Source organism: Ambystoma mexicanum, chromosome 1q (assembly GCF_040938575.1).
Source record: "Ambystoma mexicanum isolate Mex_15411 chromosome 1q, UKY_AmexF1_1, whole genome shotgun sequence".
NCBI lineage: Eukaryota > Metazoa > Chordata > Amphibia > Caudata > Ambystomatidae > Ambystoma > Ambystoma mexicanum.
In genome coordinates, this window is record NC_090922.1 from 566,971,893 (window position 1) to 566,999,863 (window position 27,971).

The 27,971-nt window shown below is 45.9% G+C and overlaps 1 protein-coding gene across 4 annotated transcripts in view; it reads left to right on the forward strand.

Annotated features, from left to right (window-relative positions):
* The window catches only part of TRMT1L (tRNA methyltransferase 1 like), a 1,318,548-nt gene that overhangs the window by 1,008,136 nt on the left and 282,441 nt on the right, over positions 1 to 27,971 (forward strand). For all 4 annotated transcript variants that reach the window (XM_069641040.1, XM_069641039.1, XM_069641041.1 and 1 more), the window contains one exon: positions 22,477 to 22,555. In XM_069641040.1, coding sequence (XP_069497141.1) covers positions 22,477 to 22,555 — 79 coding nt within the window. The remainder of the gene's footprint in view (positions 1 to 22,476; positions 22,556 to 27,971) is intronic.

Below are 27,971 nucleotides of genomic sequence, written 5' to 3' on the forward strand. Positions count from 1 at the left end.
CTGCTCTCACGGGAGGGGGGTCAGGTTCTCCATCCAGAGGTCAGATCCCTCAACCTTCACGCTTGGCTTCTGAAATGTTAAGGTATAAGGATTGGGACCTCCCTGAAGACGTGATGGAGGTGTTGCTCTCGGCCAGGCGGCCGGCAACAAAGTCTCTGTACCGTTGCCATTGGAGAAAGTTCAGCGACTGGTGCAGAGTTAAGAATGTGGATCCTTTTGAGTGTGACATTCCCATGGTTCTGTCTTTTTTGCTTTCCTTGGCCCACAGGGGCTTACAAGTGAGCCCCATTAAAGGTTACCTGGTGGCGCTGTCCATATTTAAGCGCTCGTCTGAAGAATGTTCCTATTTTAAGATTCCCTTAATTTCTCAGTTTGTGAAAAGGGCTCACTAATGTGTTCCCTCCGTCACCTTTTCTGGTGCCCGGTTGGGATTTGAACCTTGTTCTTAAGTTTCTTATGAGTGCTCCGTTTGAGCCTTTGCATTTTTGCCCTTTGAGACTGTTAACTCTGAAAACTGTGTTTTTGGTTGCGGTTACTTCTGCTCGCAGATTGAGTGAGTTACAGGCACTTTCAGTTAAGCCACCCTTCACTGTGTTTCATAAGGACAGGGTTGTCCTTAAAGTTCGTCCTTCCTTTCTTCCGAAGGTTGTTTCGGAATTTCATTTGAGCCAGAAGGTTGTTCTTCCGGCGTTTTATCCTCCTCCAAATCCTGGTAAGAAAGAGGAGAGGCTCCATAGGCTTGATCCTCGGAGAGCGTTGAGCTTTTATATTTCGCGCATGTCCCGGGTCAGAGTGGACGATCAACTTTTCATCGGTTACGCTGGAAAGTGTTTGGGACAAGCTGTGACGAAACAGACTTTGTCTCGTTGGATTATTTTAGCTATCTCCGATTGTTACCGCTTGGCGGGTAAGGACCCTCCGGCTGGCTTGCGGGCCCATTCTACCAGGGGAGTGGCTGCGTCTACTGCCCTGCAGAGGGGTGTTCCTATTCGTCACATCTGTGATGCAGCCACCTGGGCCTCAGTACATACTTTTGTACGTCACTACTCCCTCGATTCCATCCGAGGGTAGGATCTGGCCTTTGGCAAGGCAGTCCTTTATTCTGCAATTTGATTGGGCATGCTAAATTTGTGTTCTAAATTCTTTTCCCACCTCCTTGCTTGGTACTGCTTTGGGAGCCTGTCATAGGTATGGAATACGTTGGAGCACCCAATCCCTTCAAAGAACAAGTTACTTTCTTACCTGGTAACGTTCTTTCAATGGGATGGTCCAATGACGTATTCCATATCGTTCCCTCCCTACCTTCCCCGCTGCAGAATTTCTTTTGCGATTGCAGCTTGCGTTCCGGAAGGCCTTGTGTGTCTGACTGGCAGAAAACTGGTGGCACACGTCCTGGGAGGAAAGAAGTACAACTGAGGCTACGGGCGTTGTGCGTCCTACTTGTCACATTAGGTGACGTTGGCCGTCGGAGGAGGTCCTCCGTGACGGCGCATCGACGTCATCGACGCAGGACAGAGATGCCGAAGATTTTCCGAAGCAGCACAGCTGTGGGCATTACCTGTCATAGATATGGAATACGTTGTCAGACCATCCCATCGAAAGAACGTTACCAGGTAAGAAAGTAACTTGTTCTTTTAGTTGCGGTCACTTCGGCTCGCAGAGTGGGTGAGTTACTGGCACTTTCAGTTAAGCCACCCTTCACTGTGTTCCATAAGGAACATTTTATCCTCCTCCATATCCTGGTAAGGACGAGGAGAGGCTCCATAGGTTAGAGCCTAGGAGAGCTTTAAGTTTCTACATTTCACGCATGTTCTGGGTCAGAGTGGACGATCAGCTCTTTATTGGTTACGCTGGAAGGCGTTTGGGACAAGCTGTGACTAAGCAGACTTTGTCTAGATGGATTATCTTGGCAATTTCTGAATGTTTCCACCTGGCGGGTACGGATCCTCCTGTAGGCTTACGGGCCCATTCGACTAGGGGGATGGCTGCCTCTACTACCGTGCAGAGGGGTGTTCCTATTCGGAACATCTGTGATGCAGCCACTTGGGCTTCGGCCCATACTTTTGTACGTCATTACTCCCTTGATTCTATTCATGGGCAGGATCTGGCCTTTGGCAAGGCGGTCCTTTACTCTGCAATTTGATTGGGCATTCTAAATTTGTATATTCTAAATTCTTTTCCCACCTCCTTACGTTGGTACTGCTTTGGGAGTCTGTCATTGATATGGAATACTTCGGAGGACCCAATCCCCTCGAAGAACAAGTTACTCTCTGAGCTGGTAACGTTCTTTCAATGGGATGGTCCGATGACGTATTCCATATCACTCACTCACTCCCTCCCTCCCTTCCCCGCTACAGAATTTCTTATGCGATTGCAGCTTACGTTTCCGCAAGGCTTTCTGTGGTCATATTGGCAGTAGATTGATGCCACACGTTCTGGGAACAAACTACAACTGAGGCTACGGGCGTCGTGCATCCTACATATAACATCAGGTGACGTTGGCTCGACGGAGGCCCTCGAGGACGGCGTATCGACGTCATCGACGCAGACGCTGAAAGATTTTCCGAAGCAGCACAGCTGTGGTGATTACTGTCATAGATATGGAATGCGTCGTCGGACCATCCCATCTAAAGAACGTTACCAGGTAAGAGAGTAACTTGTTCTTCCCCCTTCCTACCAGGTAGGATACCTAGGAACTCAACCGCCCTTTCCAGACACAAGCACTTTCTCGCGGACAGTGACATGTCCCAATTCAATGGTCAGGCAGTCACTGATCATTGCAAACACCTGACCTCCATCACACTTCCCCACACGGGTAAAAGGCGGAGCACGAAAGCACACTCTGAGCGAGGAAAAGCATACAAGGAAACAGCAGTTCCAAGATGGCAGTTTAATACAAGGAGAAAGACGGCAAGACAAGAGGTTTGCAAGGAGGGAAGTGCCCTTGACCTTTAAAGACTGTTACTTTCGCGAACCTTGGAAAGTAAGAAGCCTAAGACTGGGAACTAAATTTGAACAAGCCTACACTGTGCATCGAAGGTACTCGGGGCTCTCCTGCGTCGATAACCAAGGCAGGGAGAAGCGATTGCCGCTGTGGTACTCTCCTTGGCTTCTACAACAAAGCAGCGCCAGTAAAGCCAGCACAGCCGGTGAGTCAGAGACTGATACCAAACCAGCTTGTGTATGAACCAAGGTTGCAAGAAGGAACATTGTATGAAGAAATCCAAAGTGGACGATGTGTGAAACTCCTGTGATGAGCAACGCGAATATAATTGGAAACCAAAGGAGTGAAGGAACTTCGGGAGGCCAAGTGAGATACTGTATAGAGTGGTCCGGCGCCACGTGGGTGTTCATTCGAAGGTCTCTGTTAGCTATCCAACTGAGTGGCAACTGTATTGTAAAACAGGGGTTAGTATCGAAGTAGTCCTGCAACATTCGAAAGTCTTTGATAAACCAAGGTGAACTTCAATTAGTCCGAGCCCGGCTGACGGAGACTAATTAGAAAAAGGATCTGAGCCCGGCTGAAGGGGATCCGGGGTGAACTGTGAGTCACCAGAGAAAACAAATATTCTCTGAACTTTTGGGATCTGAGCCAGGAAGAGGGGGATCTGCAGTAACGATTGTAAAATAATGGCTGAGGGGATCCAGGGTGAAGCACCTGATTTGAATACTTGTAAGAAAAAAAAGAATTGTGTATCTGATGATTGTTTTTTTTTACATCAGGCCTTCTGAATCAAGAAGCTTTGATGAGAAAATAGACTTGGGCACAGAAAGCCCTGTTGCTGGAAATAGAACTATATACTCATGTCGAAGAAGCCAGTGTGTGTGCATTGCTCGAGTGAATCGCCTTGCCGATGCTGAAAACGTGGGGAAGGGAGGCCAACGGCCCGAACATCCTTGCATATCATTTTTTGAACACTTCTTTCAAATGGATTGTGTCCTCCAATGTATTCCTCATCTATGATATTCGTATCACACCAGCTTCGCTGCTTCAGAAAAAAAAAATTCATCTGAGGGCGCTGTGTGGGCTACTTTGACCCACTCAGCAGTCCTCCATTCCATGACAAAGTTGCACTTCCACAGAAGCAGCGAAATGGCTGCGCTGGCTCCTGTGAGCACCATTGCTGCACCATCTTGCCATTCACATATGGGGCAGGATGGAACAAGGGGGCACACTGAGAAAGCCTGACATTATGTTCTAACATGTACCAAAGTAATAGAGTGAAAAAGCAGCGCTACTTTGCTGAAAGCCAAAGTTCCCATTTGAAAAAGGGAAATATTTCCAGTTAAAACTGATGCGTTTTGATGCTCTTTTCCTCTGATTTCTCATCAAACTACTGTTATTAATAAGGCCCTGCCATGCCCAGTCTTATCGCCACAGTGCTTCAGCAGAAAAGAGCCTTATTCCTGAAGGACAGGCTGTGCCAGCCGAATTGCACACTCATCTTCTACGCTAATTTGGTATGTATCAATCTGATTTGTGATATGATACATGTTCATGTCTCAATCCAATACATGCTGTACTGTGATTACGGAATACTCTGATTAATGGGTTCTGATGATATCTAATTATACTGATTACGTTGAACATGTTAATGACTTTAATAGAAAAATAAGAGTGAAACCCTGATGAAGGAGACTTTGATCTCCGAAATGCATTGGAAAAATAATAAATAAGTCTCTAGCTCATAGTTGGAAACCTGAGAAGCTTGGTTTTTTGTGACACAAGAATTCTGTTTATATACTACAATGACAAAATATACTCAATGATTGAGAGAGACAGTATTTTATAATACACTCTAAATACTCCCTGGAATACAGTGGAACAATTCTGAGTTGACATGTTTTACTAACCCACACTAACCTATAACTCCGGTGAGTAGAACGGTGAGCGGCCGTTTGGTTGGGTGTGACACACCTACCCTTTTCTGGATATTATATTTTAAGCTCAGGTTTTTCTGAGCTCTACACAGCCTGCTCCTTCTAAATTTATTTTCTAATCAGTTGCAACTCTTTTTTACCTTTAACTAATAATTGACAGGAGTTCAAAACTACAGATAGTGCCCACCTTTCCCACATTTTTGTATTTTCCTCCAAATGTAGCCACCATAACCTTCCAGGACATGAAAGTGATAATTGCTAGGTTGGAAAACTTTGACTGACCAAGACAAAGAAACTTCACATAGTAATCAGACTTGGGTCTGGGCTGAGCCATCTTATAATGGAACTTCCAGGACACGGATGTGCTAAGTGAAAAATCACACCTACTTGTGACTTCTACAGGAAGCTTCAAAGGAAATCTCTGTGACAACCTTGGAGTGAGGGGGGGTAGCTTGGAAGCTATGCCCGTATAGAGGGGGCGGGGGGGAGATACTGAACATTTGTTTCCAAAGACTATTTTATAAATAAAATGTGTAAGATTTTTTTCTTTGCAACCAGACTTTGCAGAAATGTAAAAAATTAACAGCTTTAATGTGGGTTTTCATTTGAGGCATGGTAGCTTTCACTGCCATGTTGGGAATAGAAATGGCAAAGAAGTGGATATTCTGAGTAAAGAGTGCAGGGTGCCATTGTAAAATTTAATACAGAGATGTCTAATAACATTCTACAACTTTACACATGTGTATATATTATTAAGTAATATAATTCTCACTGAAAATGGTGAAAAACTGGTAGAAGGGCGAAACAAGGTCCTACCATCGTGAGGATTGGACTGCTATGCTCTACATACAATATGTAACCTGCTTATGTAGTTTAAGATGCTTCAACTGTATAAATGTACCATTTGTGGCAAAACTGAATTTTAGCTAAAGTGACTCTGGGAGGTTTTGAACATTGTAAAACTTGCATAATAAATCTGACATGCTGCCCTTGAAATCCAACCAGCTGAGAGCGAGGCAGGGACTATCACCCCTGACTAATCCAGTGGTTTAGAGGCGTGCTTATCTAAGCCTGCCCTACCATATACTTCTACGATGTCACTAGGCATTATAAATAAGAATCCCTGACAGGACTCCACACACTCTCTCCTGAGTTTCCTGCGCTGGCCTTCCTGATATGCTCTATTCATCTTGTTGATTCCAGATTTCTCTACAAGGCCAAAGCATAGCTGATTTACTCCCAGCATGGCCATTGTTCCAGAAAAACCCACTGAATCCCATTAAAAAGGGGAAAGCTGTGGTACCTTAAGCATCCTGAAACAAGGCTGGCATCCGGCGACCAGACCTTGCCCAGCTGTCTTTTGCCAGGAGAGTCTGCATCCAGTGACCCAAATCTTTTGTGACCAGAACCTGTTAACTGTCCAAAATCCCTAGACTTAAGCGTGGACTGTGAGTATAAATCCCCACCCCATAGAAACACACAGCCTACCTTATCTTGACCCTTTTGTCTCTATCCTACTCTCTAAGCAATCCTATCTTACCCTGGTAACTCATTAAAACTGTTAGAATTCTCTGTGCACCCTGTCCTTGACCTTCTATGTACTAGCCCCATTTCTCTATTAATTCTGTCTTTCATAGATCATAAGTCATTAGCAATATATTGATTAAATAAATTAATTTTCCCTAAAGAAAAGGGGTACACTGCGTGAAGGGTTACAACTGCAGCGTAACTTTGATATTCACGGGTGGCGTTTCTCTTTTCTTTTTTTGCCTTTCATTTTAAAACCGATTTTCTTAATTTTAACTGCTCTAATTTCCTAAAAACAAACCTCATTCTACCATCCAAAATCCCTCTCAATTCACCACCTATATCCCACCTTTCACCTCTATATTGTCCCATTGATATATATCTACCCCAACCCAAAAACTGCATCCCAATTCAGTGTTTTTCACCTGTTTAATTTAAAACTGCCTCTGTGTAAAACTGCAACTTTCCAACGTGTGATTTGACTGCACTGGGTTTTCAATTTTAACTTGCTTGGTGAACTGTATGCTTCTATGATACTTTGCCTGATGGTTGCTAGTGATATAACATCCCCGATACTGTGATAAAACACATGCATAGCATTACTTAAACACACATATAATTAATTATCAAAATCCGAGGGTAATTTCAGGCCTTTGCAAAGAGTTTAAAATTCTTTCTATCCACTCAGAATGTATTATTTGTGGGTTGAGGGAGCATTGCAGGAGGAAACCTTAATTGGGTGCTATCTTGCCTAATTCAAAAAGTGCTCCTATTCCACTGTGCTTTGGATATGTTCATGTAGAAGGTTAACCAAGTGCATTGCTTCCATTCCCATTGTAATTATCACCCCATTGGTGATTGCTGCCCAATATTAAAATGTGTGTGATTTTTGTAAGCTTTAAAAATAAATAAATATTGTATTTTTCACCAACCGGCTTGGTTCCTGGTCCATTGTGACCCAGGGTATTTGTAAAATGGGGTGCGAGAATGGTCCGGTATCGGCTCAATTTGAATTAATTGAAATTAAAGAAAAAGCATTCCTATTGAGCGCCACATCCCAGGCTAAGAACAAGTGTCCTGGTCCAGTGTTTGACGCCCGATTGGTATCCTTAAAAGCAGTGCACAAGGTTGTGGCGTCAATGTCCCTCAACGGTCTCCGTAGCGTGTCGACGTCACCAGTCGTATAAGTAGCTTGTGCCGCGTCCGTTGGCTTCAGTTCCGTTTTTCCAATAGCATCGCAATCGAGTTAGCGGCACGCTTCATATTTTCCTCAGAGAAAATGTCATCTTCTTATACCCCTTGCACTCCAAAGACGGGGTTTAAAAAGTGTGTCGACTGTGGTTCAAAAATGTCGATCACTGACCCTCACCGTGTCTGCCGTTGGTGCTTGGGTTGGGACCATCGGACCGGCGACTGTGGTTCCTGCCAGTCGATGATGGAGAAAGCTCTTCACGAATGAAAAGGTAAACTAGTGGTGGGGTGGGAAGCTTTGAGGGCCTCTTCAAAGGCCGCTTCTAAGAAGCATAGAAAGTCTGGCGAGTCGAGAGACTCAGATAGGCATAAACACTCGAAGAGATCTCGATCTAGGAGTAGATCGAGAAGTTCTTCGTCTTCTTCGAAGATGAAGAGGAGACATAGATCTCCTTCCTCTTCGTCAGACATATCTACCGAGATGGTAAGATGTCCGACTAAGTCAGATTCCCCTAGGAAATGGGGTGAGTTTAGAAAACAAATGATGAAGGTCTTTCAGAATGCGGCCCGACCCCCTCAAAGAAACCTTATAAGAGCCAGGCCCCGGTTGCTCGCTTGGACGACACAGGAGAGTCAGAAACTACTAAGTCTAAGTCCAGTAGTAAGACGGAAACTCAATGGTTTCGACTCATCGTTAAAATGTCAAAGGTTCCTCGAGACTCGAGTGATTCCCCGATATCGGCTAAAATGCATAAACTGTCTAAGCACTCCACGAGTTAATCGATGCCATCGGCGCTGACTATCTCGAAGCTGAAGGAGATATTAGCTCCATTGTCGAAGTCGTCTTCGACTATTTCGAAGAATCCTTTGATTCCCTCGAGGCAAATTCCGGAACAGAAAAAAAAAGGTTTACACCTTTACCCAAATCAGACTTTAAGTCCATGAGGAAGGCATTTCTCCATTTGGAGTAAAATTTGGTACTAAAAATCTGCCAGAGGAATTGATTGACCCTGAGTCAAGGATGAGAGACCTGTGTGACACCCACCACTCTGCCGGTGGCATTGATACGTCACCAGAGTTAGATTTTCAAAAACCTGATCCTGCCGACGATGCAGATTCCAGTTCCAGGATCTTGATGAATGGGGTTGCTAACTATATGCTGACTTTGCTCTCAGCCGCTCCTGCAGCCGCCTCCAAATCACTTTGAGCCCTTGTCACACAGGACCCCGGTGGGAGGCAGAATCTCTCTGCATCTGAACGAATGGCGGGCATTACTTCAGATGCTTGGGCACTGGAAACAGTAGCCCAAGGTTACTGCCTTCCCTTCCTAAAAATGCCTCGGAACCATCCACCGGGAACCAACTCTGCCAAAATTCCAGATCCACTCCTGTTGCAGGAAATCTTAACCCTGCTAGAGAAAGGTGTAATAGAACAGGTACCTGTAGCGGAGAGGAACAAGGGTTGATACTCCCCTTACTTTCTCATTCCAAAGAAGGACAGAGGATTGAGACCCATCTTGGACTTAAGAAACTTGAGCAAGTTCCTCAGGAAGGACAAGTTCAAGATGGTAACCCTTTCTCAGATCCTTCAGGCTCGCCAACTCCAAGACTGGTTCTTATCATTGGACCTTAAGGATGCTTACTTTCATGTGCCAATCCATCTCAAGCACAGAAAGTACCTGAGGTTCACGGCTCTCACTATCAGTTTTGAGTTCTGCCATTCGGGATGACCCCCGCCTCAAGGGTTTTCACCAAACTGATGGCAGTGGTGGCTGCGAGTCTCAGGAGAGGGGGGATTCACGTCTACCCTTACCTGGACGATTGGTTGATCAGGGCTTGTTCCCCTGAAAAAGCTCAGGAACATCTCTCAATCACCTGCCACTTCCTTCACAGACTGGCCTTCTCCCTCAATTACAAGAAGTCCCATATGGAACCATTCCAAAGACTCCAATTTATCAGAGTAGTCCTGGATACTTCATCAGGAAAAACCTAGCCTCCCGAGATGAGAGCTCACCACATTTTGCAGATGGTAAGAAAGTTCCAAAATGCCCAGCATCTGCCGGCCTTTGATTTTCTGAGGTTGCTCAGCCTTATGGCATCCTGCAGAGGCTCGATTGAGAATGAGATCCCTTCAATGGGCCCTCAGGACAATTCTCGGGGGAATATGTCGGATCTTCTGCAAGTTCCAAGAAAAATTGCCCAGGACCTTCTATGGTGGGCTTGCAACGACAATATTCTCAGGGGAGAATCTTTTTGGCAACCATGGCCGGAAAGAACAGTAGTGACGGACGCCTCACTCAGGGGGTGGGGAGCCCACATCAACGATCTGACAATCAGCGGTCGTTAGTCTCCATCAGAGTCAAAACTATGCATCAACCTTTTGGAGCTGAGGGCGATCAGGCCAGACTAGCGCTGAAGGCCTTTCTGCCCTCTGTACGGGGAAAGAAAGACCTGATAATGTTTGTTTGTTTCTTTCTGTCAGGTAGCTGGGCGCAGCAGTTACAAGAATATTTGAAGCTTAGTTACAACATAGTAGGTAAGTACATAAAACAATTACTAAGCATACAGTAAGGGTGCAAAATGCAAGTACAGGTACAAGTGCAGGTGCAATAAGCAAGTACAGGTACAGTGCAAAGATAGTGTCAGTAGTGTAAACATCAGGAATCACTCAGGAATTCTAGATATCATTAGATCGTAGCCAATTCAGCAGGTTGCATCTAAATCTAGCATATGGCAGTTCCCCTCTAAGTGCCGTGGGGAGAGCATTCCAGTATAGAGCCGCTTTAACGGGGAAGCTACCTCCTCCAGCTTTGACTAGTCTAAATCTAGGAATTTCAAGGCAGAGATGGTTAGATAATCTAGTGTGGGGTGAGGGGATTTTTCTAGTCAGACTAGCGGAGAGGTAGGGGGTGTGGTGTTGTTCAGACATTTGAAAGCGAGGGATACCGTTTTGAGAAGTGTTCTGTCGCTAATTTTTAACCAGTGCTGGTCTCTTCTGAAATTGGAGATGTGCTCTCTGCGGGGTATGTTAAGAGCTGCTCTCAGGGCGTTGTTTTGTAGTATTTGGATTTTGTTTTAAGTTTTTTTTTGTTAGCACCTACATAAAGGGCATTGTAATAGTCTAATTTAGACATTGCTAATGCATTAGCAGGCGTAATGCAACTGGCTTTAGAGAAGAAGGGTCTGCAGGCCCTGATCAGTCTACAGGTATACACTGTAGATGAGGCCAGGGAACTGACTTGTTTTTTTAGTGTTAGTGAGGCGTCAAGGTAGAAGCCTAAGGTTTTTACCTCCGTTACTACATTGATAATGTTCCCATCAATGTTGAAAGCTGCGTAGCTAGAGCTAAGTTTCTTTAGGTTAGAGTCAGAGCCCAGAATCTCCGTTTTGTCGTCATTCAGGCACAGGCCATGTGAGGCCATCCATGCCTGAATGAGGAGGTATATCCTGTTTACCAGAGCCCAGTCTTCGACAAAGCTGCCCGATAGGGGTATGAGGATCTGGGTGTCATCAGCATAATTAGTATATGACACCCCCAGTCTGTCAAGTTTGTCGAAAAGTGGCTTGGTAAACATGTTATACATTGTTGGAGAGACGCATGAACCTTGTGGAACGCCACAAGTAATTTGGATTGGGTCTGCTGAGGCTGAAGGGGAGAACACTCTCATCGTACAGTTAACTAGGAAAGATTGTACCCAGGCTATGGCAACACTTGAGAAATGTGCGGCTGATGCTACGTGTTCGCATAATACTGCATGATCCACCAGGTCAAAAGCTGCCGTTAGGTCAAGGCGGAGTAGCATAGCTGTTTTACCTTTGTCCTTCAACTCATCGATTTGTGTCTTTAGATCATTTAAGGCCGTTTCAGTCCCATGTTGTGGTCTGGTGCCTGATTGGCGTGTTCCTAATAGGAAGTTGGCCTCAAGGTAGCTTTGGATTTGGAGGTAGGCTACCCTGTCAATGATTTTAAGGAGAAATGGGACCGTTATAATGGGCCTGTAATTGGTGGGGATGGCTGGATCGATCTAGGGTCGGTTTCTTGAGGAGTGGTAACACCCAAGATTCTTTGAGGTTGATGGGGACAGTGCTTGAATTGAAGGATGGGTTGATTAGCTTGGAGATAAAGGGTTCTAAATCTCTAGCTGCATCCTTAATTATTTGAGCTGGGTGTGCTGTCACCCTGGCAGTTGGAAGGCTTCAGTGATATGACCTTTTCAGTTTCCAGTGTGGAGATATTGGTGAATCTGAAAGGTGTAACACTGTTTGGAGTAGTAGTGGGTGGGGTCGGGTGCGTCTCAGTAGAACGAAAGGCGGCTTTTTTGTTGGCTATTTTGGTCTGCAAGGTAACTAATTTGTTAGCTAGCGCATTTTGGATGCTAGTGCACCATTGTTTATCTTTAGGTATATTGTCTGTGGGTGGGATAGGATTTTCCATTTCGCGCAGGATGGAGAAAAGCTCCTTGGTGTTAGAACTAGTCTTAGTGATTCTTTCATTAAACGTATTCCTTTTTGTGAGGATTATTTCTTTCTTGTGCAAATTTGCGAAGTTGGTTAGTAGAGTTTTAGTCTCAACCGTGGGTGAGTGTCGCCAAATAGCTTGGAGTTTCCTCTTTTGTAGTCGCAGTTCTTTTAGTTGGGGTGTGAACCAGGTGTTAAGTTGTGATTTCTGTTTGTTTTTGCGTAGTTTGACTGGCGCAATAGAGTCGAGGGCTTTTGACAGTTTTATTAAAGGTCTCTACTAGTGTGTTAGGGTCAGAGTTGTTGGTAGTAGAAGAGAGGGTAGGTAAGAGAAGGGGAAGTAATTTTTCAGCAGTGATGTCTTTTTTACTTCTAGTTAGTAATGGTGGTACTGTGTCGGTATTTTTAGATTTTTGAGGTTCTGTATAGGACGAGAAACTAATAAGGGGGTGATCAGTCCAATATTGAGGGGTTATTTTGGTAAAAGTGTTTGAGCAGTTCAGGTTAGCCCCCTAGTCTAGTATCCACCCTTTTGTGTGCATGTGTGCAAGGACATTTTGGGTCATGCCATGTTCTGTCAGGATATTTTCAATGGACTGAGTCTGTTTATCCTCCGGGTCATTGAAGCCCAAGTTGAAATCTCCTACCAATAAGAGCTGAGAGGAATTTTTGATGTTGTTAGAGAGGAGGCTGGAAAGGTCTTCCTCAAAGGTCCCTATTGGCCCAGAGGGTCTGTAGAGTAGGAATATAGTAAGTGTGCTAGTATTGGAAGTAGGGAGTTTGGCTACGTGCAATTCACAAGATTTGATTTCAGGGGTAGTGGTGAGTCTTAATGCCCATTTACATTTGGCAATAATAGCAAGGCCTCCGATCCTGAGTATGTGAGTATGTGATAATTGTTTGGTATGGCTAACATGAGTGCAGGACCAGCATCCTCATGTAGCCAGGATTCGGTAACGGCGAGAATATCTAAATCCTCAGTAGATAGTATATTGGCAATATCTGTGGTATGCGCCATCAAAGATCTAGCGTTAATGAGGGCTCCTGAAATTGTCGTTTTATTCTGCCCTTGGAGAGGGGGAGTTTTAGTTTGGGGTGTTTAGTATTAGTGTGATTGCGAGGAGGGTGGGCAGAGATGTGAGTCTGTGTTTTTTTCGATGGTCCAGGGGTGGGAGTGGCTGGAGTATGTTTAGTGGCAAGGGTGGAGGGCCTACAATAGAAGTTTGAGGATCTGAGGCTGTTAGTTTTAGGTTTGTATATTCAGGGCAGTCTTGCTTGGAGTCTCAGGTTTCTGTCCTGCTAGGTGCAGGGTAAGAGGTTGATGAGGGCCTTCGTTATGAAGGCACTAAGGAGTGTCAGTCGTATGTTTAATAGTTGAATCTTTGTAGTATGCATAGTTTTATAAGGCTGGTAGTTATAATTCCTTGGGAGGATGGTAGGGTCAGGGGGTGGGCGCTAAGCAGGTAGTGCAGACTTACCTAGTACAGTGGTACCTTAGGTTGGTGGGTTATGTGGTAGCTGGCGGTGGGTAGGTCCCTCAGAGAAGGTGTTGGGTCTAACTCAGTGGGTGTGGCTCTGGTATGCCTCAATGGTTAGGTAAAACTCAGCTAGTGGCTCTAGGTGACAAGTAGTGTCCCGACAGTCGAATACATAGGTAGCTATGTTATGTTTTAGCAAAGAGGAAGTGTGGGCATATCAGGACAGTTGGTTACAATCATATAGAGGCAACTAAGGTTGCGGAAATGCAATCGGGTGTGTAACAAATAGGTAATACAGTTATGCATCTTTAGGTCAAGACCTCTAATATTACTGTTGGCGCAATCCAGCATAGGCGACCAAAGGCAGTTGGGCACAGTCTAATGGTGACTACAGTATGGTACCGACAGGTTAGGCAGTTGCAATTAGGTACATTCAGGTGTGGCAGTTTAAAAGATTACTATTATTGCAATTAGCATAGGTACTCAGGCATTTAGGCATAAACAAGTAGGGCAGCTATAGTGGGCACAGTCAGGTAAGGTAAGGCACAATCACGTATGGTAATTCAGTAGATACTATTGGCGCAGTGAGGCATATACACTCAAGGCAGTTAGGCACAATCTGATGATGACTGCAGTAAGGCACAATTGTCATGATCTCTGCTTCCAAAAGGTCAGGGTTTTCCCAACTCCCTTGGAAGCAGATCCATAACCCAGGTTCCGAGTGCCAACCAGTCCCAATTGGGACCTTTTGGACCCAGTCCTGGCGCCAGTGGCACCAGGCTCATAAATATGCCCAGTCCCAGCGCTGGAAGCGCCGGGCTCATAATGCTTGGGTGGACTTACCTGCAGCAGACCATGCTGCTTACTTGCCTGCCAGTTGAGCCTCTGATCCTCTTCTGTTTGGAACTACTTTTCCTGTTGGGTGGGGCAGGAGCCACTCCCTAGATTCAGAACACTGGAACTCTTCTGGAAAGCAGGAACTCTTTTCTTACCTAGGCGTGGCTGTGGAAGGAGACCTCAAAGCACTACAGGAGGCTATTTAAACCACACCCGATGGATGAATCTTGCTTTGCGTTATTCTGCATCCTCTGCAGCAGAACGCTCATCGTGTCTTCTGCATCTGATCCTGGGCCTAAGGAAAAAGGCTTACCATCCTGAATCCAGTCTTCAGCAACACCTATAAAGACAAGAAAGAACAGGTTAGCATTACGGTCTTCAGTGACAGCTCTTCACTTACCTGGTCCATCGGCTGTCACCAACGCCTCGCGCTGCATTCCGGCATCTGAAAGACAAAGGCTTACCTACTCTTCGTGCGCTCCGGAGGTCTTCACACTGCATTCCGGCATCTGAAAGACAAAAGCTTACCAACTCTTCGCACGCTCCGGAGGCCTTCAGCGCTGCATCCCGCATCTGAAAGACAAAACAAGGTGCGTTTAAAGACATTGGGGAACTTTAATACTCACGTGCCATTACTCCTTTCCACATCTAACCCAGTGGGTATTCCGACACCCTGCAGCCGCTCCGAACTTGTACCTGCAAAATAAAAAGACAGTTAGAGCGCATCGTGAAGCAGGCAACAAGCGCTTACTTACGTGCTTCCAGGCGCTTCTATTCATCACACGGGCTCCATCTTCAACTCACTTCAGCCCGTCATCCGCCATCGCCGGAACCCTGCAAAACAAGAAACATCATTACTAAAGACTTTAAAGACATTAGAATTACTCGAAACTTACCGTTCGTGCAGTAAACGACGGACAGCAGTCCACTGAAGTCAAGAGGCCTGCTCCCCTTATCCAGTGAAGAAACTGGTTACAGCACCCTGCCCCGAGGCAGATGGAGAGCACGGCGTTCACTTACCTAAGGTGAGAGCGTTAACCTTTGGGGTTCTACAGGAGAAGAGAAAGGGAAGAAGAGAGAGACATTCAATAACCCAGTTCCTTAATCACATATTTTCTATCTGCAGACATCTTACCCTTCAAGTCAGACATACAGTGCACAGAGGTCCAGCCCAAAGAGCCAGCCGTGTGTTACACATCACCTTTGAAGATACGGTATACGCCCAGTCAAGACCGGCGCCTCTACGGGAATCAGGTGAGCGTTACACAATCCAGTATGGCAGTTACAGTTGGGTACATTCAGGTGTGGCAGTTTAAGAATGACTAATTAGCGCAATCTAGCATAGGCGCTCAGGCATATAGGTATGGACAAGTATAGCTGCTGTGGTAAGGCACATTCATATAGGTTTATAGATAGAACAGTCACCGCGGTAGGCAAGGAAAGGAGGGCAGTGTGTTCCGTTAGGGGTGCTGGGACATGAACGAACGTTAGCAGGCGTGAAGCGCACTTTAAGCTAGGGCGCGTTACGGACGGTACCTACGAGGGTAGGACCGAGAGCTTGCTGTGGCTGAGAGCTGGGTACTCTGTTGCATATTGGGCATAGTGGAGCCCATATGCTCTTGTGCTCGATGCTACTTGGAGAGGGAGGATAGAGAAGGGGGTGGCACCGCCGTGGCAGGCAACACACGTGCTGCGGGATCGTGTTACAAATGTTAGGGCTTCACATGTAGTCGGCAAGGTGCTGAAGTGTAACGTTGTAGCCAGATGGGGGTCAGCAGAGTAGCAGTACATTGATAGGGGGATCTTACCCGGTATACCACAAAGCAGGATAAGGTGGCACCGTTGAGGTTAATGCGGCGGTCGGAGCGGCTCTTTCGGCTCCAGATAGGCTCACGACAGGGGCACTAGCCTTGGAGGTGTGCCTTTGCTGGGGGGCCGGCGTTCGCCAGCCGGTGAAGTGATAGGCTAAGAAATGGTCAATGGGAGCCAATCACGTCGTATTTCTCATGGAAGGAGGAAGTTAGGCAGATAGTTTGAACGCAGGATCTCGGGCGGCCATTTTACAATGCCTGATCCTCTGACAGGCAATGGAGAAATGCATGTTAAGTGTAGTAAAGTGGCATAAAGACCCAGGAATGCGCAAAATGCAGGATGTTTTTGGCGTTGGACGCTTATGGGTAGAATGAAGTAGCGGAATGGCGATTTTCCGGAGATAAATTACAGATTTAGCTGCAAGATGCTGTGGTGCAGTTAGGTGATCCTAGAGGCCTACCTTAGAAGGCGGATTACCCTAGGTGCTCTTCTGGGGTGGTGGGCACTGCTAAAGCAGTGACGGAGGGGCTCCTGCTCCCCCAGAGAAGGGCGAGCAGGAACCTAATCCGCCTAATGATGGACAACACAGTGGCCATGTACTACTTCAACAAGAGAGGAGGCGTAGGGTCATTACCACTGTGCAGAGAGGCAATGCAGCTCTGGTTCTGGGCAATACAAGAAGGAAGCTGTCTGTCAGCAGTTCACCTAGCCGGAGAGCAGAACACAGCAGTGGAGGCTCTGAGCAGGCAGAGCACAGTATCCCACAAGTGGGAACTAGCTCAGGAAGTCCTTCAAGAGATCTTCACTCTTTGGGGAACGCCTCAAGTGGATCTGTTCGTGACCTTGGTCAACCGAAAGTGTGATCAGTACTGCTCAATGGAATTTTCCCCATGAGGAGTTCTAGGAGACGCATTCGTGGTGGACTGGGAATTTCCACTTCTGTACGCGTTATCCCCAGTCTCCGTGATTCCTCAGGTAATCAGGAGGTTGAGAAAGTTTGGGAAACCCATGATCCTAATTGCCCTGTATTGGGCCAGGAGGACATGGTACCCGTACCTTCTGGAGATGTCCGTCTGCCCTCCAATACGTCTTCCACAAAGAGAGGATCTTCTCTCGTTGGAGGAAGGTCGAGTTCTGCATCCAGAGGTCAAGACACTCAACCTTCACGCATGGTTTCTGACAGGTTGAGATCCTCCCGGATGACGTAATGGAGATTTTGCTTTCGGCCAGAAGGCCAGCAACTAAATCTCTGTACCGGTGTCGTTGGAATTAATTCACTAACTGGTGCAAAGATAAGAATGTGGACCCTTTTCAATGTGGCACTCCTACAGTGCTATCTTTTCTATCACATCTGACCAATCTGGGGCTCCAGATTGGGACAATAAAAGGATATTTGGCAGCACTTTCTATATTCAAGCGCTCCTCAGAAGAGGTTTCCTATTTTAGGATTTCTTTGATTATCCAGTTTTTGAAGGGGCTCACAAATGTGTACCCCCCTCCCCCCCATACCTTTTCATGTCCCTACTTGGGATTTGAATCTTGTGTTGAAATTCCTAACTTGTATACCTTTTGAGCCTCTACACTCCTGTCCTTTAAGGCTTTTACCACTCAAAACTGTCCTTCTTGTGGCCTTAACATCAGCCCGCAGGGTTAGTGAACCGCAGGCTCTCTCATGCAAACCACCGTATATTACCTTTTACAAGGATAAGATGGTACTTGGAGTTAAATCTTCTTTCTTGCCGTAGTTTCTGACTTTCATTTCTCACAAAAAAATCACACTTCCAACCTTCTATCCTCCTCCTCATTTGGGCAAAGAAGACGAGAGATTACACAGACTGTACCCAAAAAGGGCTCTGGGTTTTTATATATCAAGAATGACAAGGTTGCGCCAGGATGACCAACTTTTTGTGGGTTACACCGGCCATAAACTGGAATTAGCGGTGACAAAACAAACAATATCCCGCTGGATTACTTTGGCTATACTGGAGCGCTACAGATTAGCTGGGAAAGACCTACTGGATGGACTTCGTTCCCATTCCACAAGGGGTTTGACTACTTCTGTGGCTCTGAAGAGGGGAGTCCCTGTAATTGATATTTGTTCAGCTTCAACATGGGCATCAATGCACACCTTTGTTAAGCATTATTGCTTAGATGCCTTTTTCCCCAGGAAGGTCTGTTTGCAAAAGCTGTACTTCTTTCCGTACATGATAAAAATAATTAGTACTCCATCTCCAAATTTTACTACTGCTATCAGAGTCTATCATAGATGAGGAATACGTGGGAGGACACAATCCATTCGAAGAACAAGTTACTTACGAACTGTAATGTTCTTTCGACTGGATGTTCCTCCCACGTATTCCTCATCGCCCCTCCCATCCTACCCCGCAGTACAGTTTACGTTATTTATACTTCTCGTTTACGAAGAGCTTACAGTCTGAAGCACGCCTGGGTGTTCCTCGAATTATACCACGAAAAAACAGAACTGAAGCCAACAGGTGCGGCGCGAAAAATAAAGAGAATTGTTACAGAATTGTGTCAAAGTACACCTGGGTGATTATTCTACAAAATGACTCTGTAGAATCCGATCCTCCTACCTGTTTGCACAAAAGGGACCTCTAGAGAGGGGTAGTTGATCTGTTTTTTCTTTTTCCTTTCCCTTAGAATTCCTAACCTTGCATTCTAAGCCTAAAATAATGTGAAAAGGGGGTATAGTCTCTCAACTGGTTGAAGGTGTTTTCCTTACACAGTTCTAACACTAAGTTAAAAAATAAACAAAATAATCAAAGTTCCTCAAGTCTCAGGAAGGGCCCCCCCCGTCGCAGAGTTTCCCAGCCTTTGAATGATCTAGTTCTCCAATCCAGGGGGTATCGCTCCCTTCCCCTAGATTTCACAAACTCAGGGGATTCTCTATCGCTCCTTGATTGCACAATTTACTCAGGTTTCCTGCTCAGGGGGTATGCTACCCTTCCCCCTAGAGTTTCCACAATCTTGAGGTCACGCTCCCTCTTCCCAACTCTTATACTACATTCATATTGCCTGGTGTACTCTACTGCCAGGCTTTTACAACTTTCACTGTGTACTGTTCACCGTTCCCCTATTCCTGGAATACTTTCCTGCCAGGGCTGCTTTGTATATCTGCACCAAATGTGTACGAGTCTTCCCTCGTGTTCACACTTATCCCGTGCCTGGTATACTCTTGCCAGGGCTTTCACAGTAGGTTGCACCAAAGGGGTATGAGTCTTCCCTTGAGCCTTTTAGAATGTTCACTTTGTATTTAGGTGTGGATCCCAGACTTGTCGCGTTGCCTGGTGTACTCTCCTGCCAGTGTTTTTACAACATACACTTTTGGGTGTGGGTCCCAGTCTTGCCACACGTTGCGTGGTATACTCTCCTGCCAGGACTCTCACAATGCTCATCAACCTCTTTCCAAAACCCAAGGTGTGTACCTATTCCCCTTGGTACTATCACTTTCTCACAGTCTAACCTCAAAGGGTCTTCAGTTTTCAGCAACTTTTCAAAGTGCCAGGTACACTCTCCTGCCAGGGCTTTTTCGCATGTCCACATTCTTTCTCTAGCTCCCCAGTTTCTCAATTACTAGGACTATGAATATTATCACAGATGCACATAGTAGGTATTCGGTCCCCTGTTTCCTGTAATGGAAACACCTTCGATGTTTTCATTCAATCTCCTGGTGTCCCAACCCTTCCCTGTGGGCTCACTGGTGGTGTTGTTCTCGTCCCACTCCACTCAACTTTGCTTGGTTCCCTTTTTGGCTTCCGCAGTCGTCGGACAGCTTTCCCCAGCACTGGTACGTACGGTGCTTCATTAGCACCACAGCTCTTCACACTAGTCCGAAGCCGTTGTCGGTTTCTCATCCCATCTACGTCCTTCCTTCTCTTTTCTGCTGCAGTGGAATTGTGCCTTGCCTGCAGCACTCTCAAAGTGTTTTGTGGTCTCCCTGTAGCACTCCGGCTTTCCACGACAGTTTGAAGCCTTTGTGTCTGCGTCTCGACACTGCAACTTCGGACTAGACACCGTCTTCTCTCTGCTTGCTCCTGTTTTCCTGGACTGCACACCATGCACTGAGCTCCTAGTCGGCACGCGGAGGAAGCTCTCCATCTTGGTTTCCTTCTCATACTTTAAACAAGCTTTTGCCAATCGGATGTGAACTACTACTAGACGAAGCACTTTGATTCCCACAAGTGCTCTCTACTACCCAGGGTCCTCTCCTCCTCTCCATACTTAATTAGCTGGACCGAGCATTTTGATTCTCAGAAGTACTCTTCCATGCTCAGAGCTTCTTCCTCCTCTCAGTACTACCTAATAGCTTTGGCTGGGGATGTCCCAGAGTTTTGATATTAGTCATCATGGGACTTTCTAATGCAACTACAGTATTCCTTAAAGGTCTGTGGTATTTGGGGGCATGAGGGGGGGGGGAGTCATCCGGTTCTAGGACAATGGGTGGAATACCATGTCTCATCAGGCGATGCCTCACCAGCCCCATGAGGGTCTTCTACCCCTCTCCCACATGGGGAGAGACTTTCTCTCCTCCTTCACCACCCTACGCCCCCTCCCGCTTCTGCTCTTTCCAACTGCTCGCCCCTTTTCACTGGAACCACCTCCCCCTCTCCATCCGCTCTACTCCCTCCTTCCCTAACTTCCTTACCGCTCTAAAATCCTATCTCTTCCATTCATCTCCCTAAAACTCTGCTTACTTTCTTACTTCTACCCACACCTCCTACTCCCCTTCCTACTTCTTACACCTCTCCCTCTCCTTTCACGCTACTCCCTCCTACCCTTCTTCCTGCACTTTTCTAATCCTCATCTCTTCCTTCCTTCTCCCCTACACCCTCTGCTTCCTCTCTTACTTCTGCTCTCACCAACACTCATGCCTCCTACTTCCTCTCACACCTTGCTTCCTCCCTACTCTTCTATTCTCTTCTATAACGTACATTGTTTTTGTACTGTTTTCTGTTTTTAATTCAATTGTTACTTAATGCTTGTTGTATCTCGATTGTTACTCTTGTAAAGCGTTTTGGATTAAAACGCTATATAAATTCAATAACATAAAAATACAAATGACATCGCCAGATTCATCACACCACCTAGACCTGGTACTACTTGCTAGTCTTTGCAAAGCATGTGATTCTAAGAAGATGCACATGCCTCAGAAGACAAACATTACCTTCCAGTAATTGTCTTTCTGATACTTGTATCTGCTTAGATTCACCTGCACCCATCCATCCTCTCCACACTGGCAGTTAAAAGTATCACAAACGCATGTTACATGACATTATTCACCTTTTTCATCACTCTCAGTTCTACTATACACTTTTTTCATCCTCGGGTTCGAAAAAATATAACAATCGGAGCACCTCGACATGTGAAGGATCATGGGTGTACTGCACACGTCACAAGAGGAATAGTGTTACATGGAATGCCCCGTTGACACCCTATTTTCGACTTCGAAAAGAAATAATATAATATTCTGCATCAGCCACTAGATGTCGGCCTATACAAACCATGTGTATCTAAGCAGGTACAAGCATCACAAAGTCGATTACTGCAAGGTCATGTTTGTTTTACAGGCAACTAACTTTATTTTTCTCACTGCTGTGACTCGTGTACTCCTAGTAATAGCATCTTTACCACCAAAAGATATACAAACTATCCCTCAAATCTAGGATTACAATATGTCAGTTAAATGAATGGGTGCGTCAAAATGAATGGGTCACAAAGCCAAGCAAGGCATGAGGGAGTGAAGCAGGGTAGATGTACCCGGTATTTACATATTTACATGTTCTTTTTGTTCTTTTTAAAAAATTATTATTGCTGCTCAGTAATGCAGGACCATCCCCAAGTGTCGTATAGCCCATCAGTATGTCAGAAAGGGGACTATAGGCAAGGGACTCGAGAGTCATTATGGTGAGCAGTCTGTATTTAATGAGATGGAAATGGCAGAGCCATTGCCTCTAAAGCACTGGATCGGTCCCAGTGTAGTATGTTCTGTGCATTTCTTTAGTTTGTCTGTGCAATTACAGAAGGGGACCAGCCATCTGCACATCAGTATTATGTTGTCTCAAAGAAAGTTGTCTGATAAGAAATGTTCTACCATTACCTTTTCTCATGAGACAACATTTTTACCCGATAGAATTTTTTAAGTGCAATGTAGCTTGAGTTTTCACACACAGCGAGCCGAGGATCCATGTATGGACACATGCATTTTCCTTTTCAGTTCTTTGAGCCTCTCTAAGTGGAGGGATAACTGATTCTTTTTACAATTTCTTTTCTAGACAACCCATACCAACAGCTTCCCTGTAATTGTCATGAAGGCATGCCAGGAAAGTCTGCAATTGAGCTTGGACCTATGTGGTATGTAATGTGCATACATTCCTATTGTTGAAATATCATGTGGACATTGTTTTTCAAATTGAATTTAGTCTCACATCCTAATGCCTCTAGTTTCCATCCTATGGTAAGCCAGACTCAGGTGGCGGATAAAAAGTCATGGTTCAAACTTTTTTTATTTAACTTCAGCAAAAGGCCTATTCTAGCCCTATGTCTAAAGTTTATCTTGGCCTCATCTTAAAAAAGAAACAAGAATAAATGGTGCTAGTCAGTAAGTCTTACAAACCTAACGCAGTCCTTTGTTCCAAAAAGCCTATTCTATCCTAAGTACTGACCATACCATGAATATAAAAAGGACTAAAAAAAGATGACCAGAGGATGTCTCTGAAAGGTTCCTTTCTTAATAGCTGAAATGGTGGTTGCCCCCTCCCTCCCCCCCTCCTCCCCTACCCAATGTCTCTTTGGAAATGTCCAGGCCTTGTGCCTGGCGGTATATTTAGAAGTTCCAATACAAATGTCTTTTAAATGTTTATCATTTCCTTGTACAACAGTCTTTGCCTATTGTTACAAAATATTTTCTTTTCACACCTTTGCCTCCATAGATTTCTATTGGACACCTTTTTCTTTTTGCTTGGTTTGCACCCTGTCCTGACTTTTTGGAGGCAAGTAAAGCCTTCTGCTTTCCTTCTCTTGCCTGTTTTGCTCATTTGAATGGGGAAACAGACTACGCCCTAAGACTATGAGTACTGTATCAATTCTTGTTTTATTACATTTGCACACATCACCTTAAAGTTGAAGTTTACTTAAAATACTTTGTATTTTTGTATCTTTTTATATGATGATTACTTTTACAATGTACCCAAGACAAGCTGGTGGCAGAAGTTATATTTTTACTGTTTGTCTTCTTTTACTGGTTCAATTTTGTATTTTCCATGAATGGCTACTAAAGGTGGCTAGCAGCCTAAAATGGTCACGCCACAAGTTTTTTGCTTGTTCTTTGACTTTCTTCATGCCTTGTATGGAAATCCCTTCCCCGGGGAAAGCTGTGACTTTCATGGGCTAAGGAGGATTTTGTGTGTGAGAGCCAGAGAAGGGGCTGGGACTCTCTAGTCACAATTCACATCTCTGGTGCCAGAAAGTCTGTTGCTGGTCAAATGTGATGACCAGTGGCTATCCATGATGGTTGTTTGGTGCAGATCCCTACCGTTGGCTTGCTCCCAGCCTGTATCTTGGATGAATCGAGGGCCCTTGCAACTGTTAAAACAGATTTTCGTTGAAACCAAGACTTCTAAGAAGAAGACTCCTGCAGCTGACCAGCATTGACAGTGTTGTCCCAGTGAAGTCCTGCTCCTCTGTCCTTATCTCAAGAAGCCCTTTCTTGGTGCTTGGACCCCCGGACCGGTGTGAGCAACCAGTTCTGACCCCTGCTTGAGTATCTGTGCCTGATGAGCCTTCGGACGTGTCCCTGGACTGACCGCTGGATTGACCAGCTCTCTCCTGGGCTACCTCATTTCAGATAGTTCCGAGTAGAGCCTTGTAACTTTGCAGATCATCAGCTTGTGCCACAAGTCGCCTGCTCCTGCTTTTTCAGCCGTCTCACTCCAAGGGAAGCTGTGCTGAGGTTGCTCCTGTGTTCAGTTTTTTGATCGACTGTCACTGCCTGACCGTGATGACCTTTGTAGGATCTTGTCTTCTTCGTGTCTCTGAGGAGTCCAGTCTCTCCCACAGGCCTTTTCTCTTGTCTTCGTTTGGGTGTTCGTCCGGAGGCTGTCTGGAACATATTCCTGTACACCGCAATGTACCAAAATTAAATCCTGTGAAACAGACTCTCTTTGGTCTAGATGACCTCCTAGTCAGGACAGAAGAACAAGCCTGTAGCGAAGTCTGGAACCAACAATCATGGGATCGGGAGAACTCTGGGGCGGGGGTGGGGTGGTAAGTCTACTTTGCTATTGCTTTCTCCAACCCATATGTTAACTATGGTGTAAAGTCCTGACCCTTCCTGACTCTGAACTGACCTTTGTTGGTTGAACCTGGGTTAAGGATCCTTGCCTAGACCTATCCTAGTGTGTTGGATATGCTGGAGTATTTACTTGAACTTTACTTGAACTTTTATCTAACTTTGGAAGTATTGCATTAATCATAACCACTGGCAGTGTTATTCTTGTAAGAACTTACTTGAAGAAGTATAAGCTTTGGAGATGGTGGCTTTTAGGCACAAGGCCCCAAACCATTTTAGGGTTGGCCTTTATAAGGATTAGGGAAACTGTGTTGATTATAAATAGGTCTACCTATTTTCTATGTATCTGTCTGCTCACTTCTATTTATTTCTATTCTTGCTAATGGTGAATGTGTATATATGTTTTATTATTTACTTATTGTAGTTAGTCGAAATTACTTTTTACAAATCATTAACACAAGACACAAACAACAACCTCACTCATGTATACACAAATTACAAAACATAGTTGCAAATTACAAATCGAATCGTAAGATCATAAAAACAACCTTATGACTAATCTAAAAGCTTGCTTATGAATATAAAATAATATTGCTCCAAAGAATAATTGAACTCCTAAATAAAGAAAATCAAAAAGCATCCTAAAATAATTAACAACCTGTCATTAACAATACTAAAGCTTCTCCACCGTCTACACAGTGGACGAATAGATGCAGTAAAGTGCAGTTTTGGTGAGTCAGCATATGTGCAAAGTATGCATTGTGCAAATGTATGCTTAAACATATGAAATATAAAATATATTGCTCTAAACCAAACTATACACTCTCCACACTATATCATATAGGTGCTCTAAAATCATGTGCAAAATATGCAGATAGATAAATAAGGTGCAGTCTGGGATATTCGTACCCAATCAAGTAAGTTTGTACAAAATGGGCCATGTACAAATACTCAATTTCCATCTATTATACGGTGTAAACAGCTAGCAGACTTTTAAACACCATTAACATTGTTATCCAAATAAGTTTTTTCCAGGGTCCTTTTGACTTTGCTATATGCTTCCAAACCCTAAAGAGGGCAAAGTGTACAGAATCTGAGGGGGAATTCAGACAATAGTTCCAAAGGTCGTCTGATTTTATAGTGTCATAGTCCTTAACAAGATTTTCATAGTCAAACAAATAGAAGGGACTCAAACTCGTACCCTCTATAAACAGGTGTTTGATGTTTCTAAAAAACCATGACATTTAAAGAATTAGCAATTTTTTTTTTATTTGTATGTGGTTTCAAGAACCTTTTACAAAAAGAGTTACATGAAAATTGAACGCAGGCTTATTCATAACAAAGGCATTCGAGGGGATTGGGTCCTCCGACGTATTCCATATCTATGACAGTAATCACCACAGCTGTGCTGCTTTGGAAAATCTTTCTGCGTCCTGCATCGATGACGTCGATACGCCGCCCTCGAGGACCTCCTCCGACGACCGACATCACTGGATGCTATAAGTAGCACGCACGACGCCCGTAGCCTTAGTTCCGTTTTTTCCGCGAACGTGTTTGCTTCGGGAATCTCGGCACGCCTCAACTCTTTGGAGTTTCTGTTGTTTCTCGGTTCTTCGAACCTGTTTGTTTTGTGAAGTTTCTTCTTTGTGAAGGATGTCTACCTCGTCTTCCACCCCACGTCCGGGATTTAAGAAGTGTGGGGACTGTGGGTCCAAGATGTCGGTTACGGACTTGCATGACGCCTGCCTCTGGTGCCTCGGGGAGGCCCATGACACGGATGACTGTGTCGACTGCCAGTCGCTCACGTCTAAAGCCTTGCGGGAGCGCAAGAAGTTGTTATCGGTAGGTAAGGTGTCTAAGCCATGGAAGTCGAGGTCTGCGGGGCTTTCGACGGACGATTCGAGAGGCGACTCTCCGCGTCGTCATCGGAAGTCCAGTGGGTCTCGGTCCCGGAGTCGGTCCCGCCACTCCTCTGCCTCTTCGAGGCACTCCCGGAAGCGCCATCATCGGTCGCCTTCCCCGTCCTCTTCCGAGGTCTTTGCCCGTCGGCGGGTCGCTTACCCTACCAAGCAGGCGACGCCGGAGGAACGGGCTTCCTTCGGGAAGAAAATGTTAGCGATTCTCGAATCGCAGGGCACCGGTCCGTCTGCGCCTCCTAGCGGGGTCGGTCGTGATCGGTCGAGAAACTCCGCTCGCACGCCTTCGGGCTCGGGTGGTCGGCACGATTCGCGGGAGAGGTCCCGCTCGGACAAGGGGAATCGTTCTCGTCATGCCCGGTCCAGGTCCCAGTCCTCTACGCGCTCGAGACTGTGTGAACCTGTGATGTCTTCGAGGAAGACGTCGACGCCGGTGGCGCTGAGGTCGTCGATGGACTCTTTCAAGGCCCCGCCTCCGAAGAAGTCATCGGCGCCCAGGCTGTCGAAGGACATGCTCGGGGCTCCGGCCTCGAGGCCTGTGTCGACACCATTGATGCTGTCGGCGCCGCGTTCGGCGTCAACGCCGATTCACTCGATGCCCTCAACGCCTTTCGAGGCTCTGTCGACGGGGGTACCCAGAGGCTCGGTGGAACCCCCTAGAAAGGCTCTGGCCAAGGTCAAGCATTGCTTTGGTTCACATTCTGTGCCTTCTTACTGCCCTCTTGAGTTTATTTCAGAGGTGGATGAGGGCTCTGATGATGGCATGGTTCCTAATACGGTCCCAGACGAGATTCTCTCGGGCCATAGCCAATTTGAGGACCTGAGGCAGTCCCTCCACGATGCTAGTGGGCTGGACACCTCTCCGGAGATGGAATTTTGTAGGCCTGAGCCTGGCACTCATGCCGACTCCTCGGACCGGCGCCTTATGTCGAGGGTCACTGAGTACTTGGGATGGTCTGCTCCCCCGGGGGAGTTTCTTCAGGATGACCTTACAGATATCCTAGACCTTGGTCCACCAAGTTACCCGGTACTACTGTTTCATATGGCTCTACAGAGGAGGGTGGCAGCGGCTTGGACTGCTCCGGAGAGTCTCCCGGCAATGGGCAAGTTTTTGCCGCGAAAATACCACCCAGCCAGTAGCGACCCCTGCTACTTATCCAAGCACCCCACTCCGGAGAGTTTGGTGGTGCAGGCGGCTACGGCCCCGGCAAAGCAGGCGTCGTACCCTACCATCCCTCCTGATGGGGGACCACAAGCGTTTTGACGGCTGGGCGAAGAAAGTGTTTTCTTCAGGGGGTATGGCGCTTCAGGCGGCCAACTCTGTATGTGCCTTGTCACGTTTCACGCACACTCTGTGGAACTGTGTTTCCTTAGCGGCTGAACATATTCCTGAAGAGGACGAACTGGATGGTTTCCTTGCCATGGTTCAGGATGGCAAGGATGCCATGTGTGAGCCCTTTCAGTCGGGTTTGGACATGGCAGATTGCGTCAGCCGGTCCATGCCGGCGAGCACCGTGATACGCAGGTTTGCATGATTGCCGAAGTCGGGGTTTGCTCCTGATGT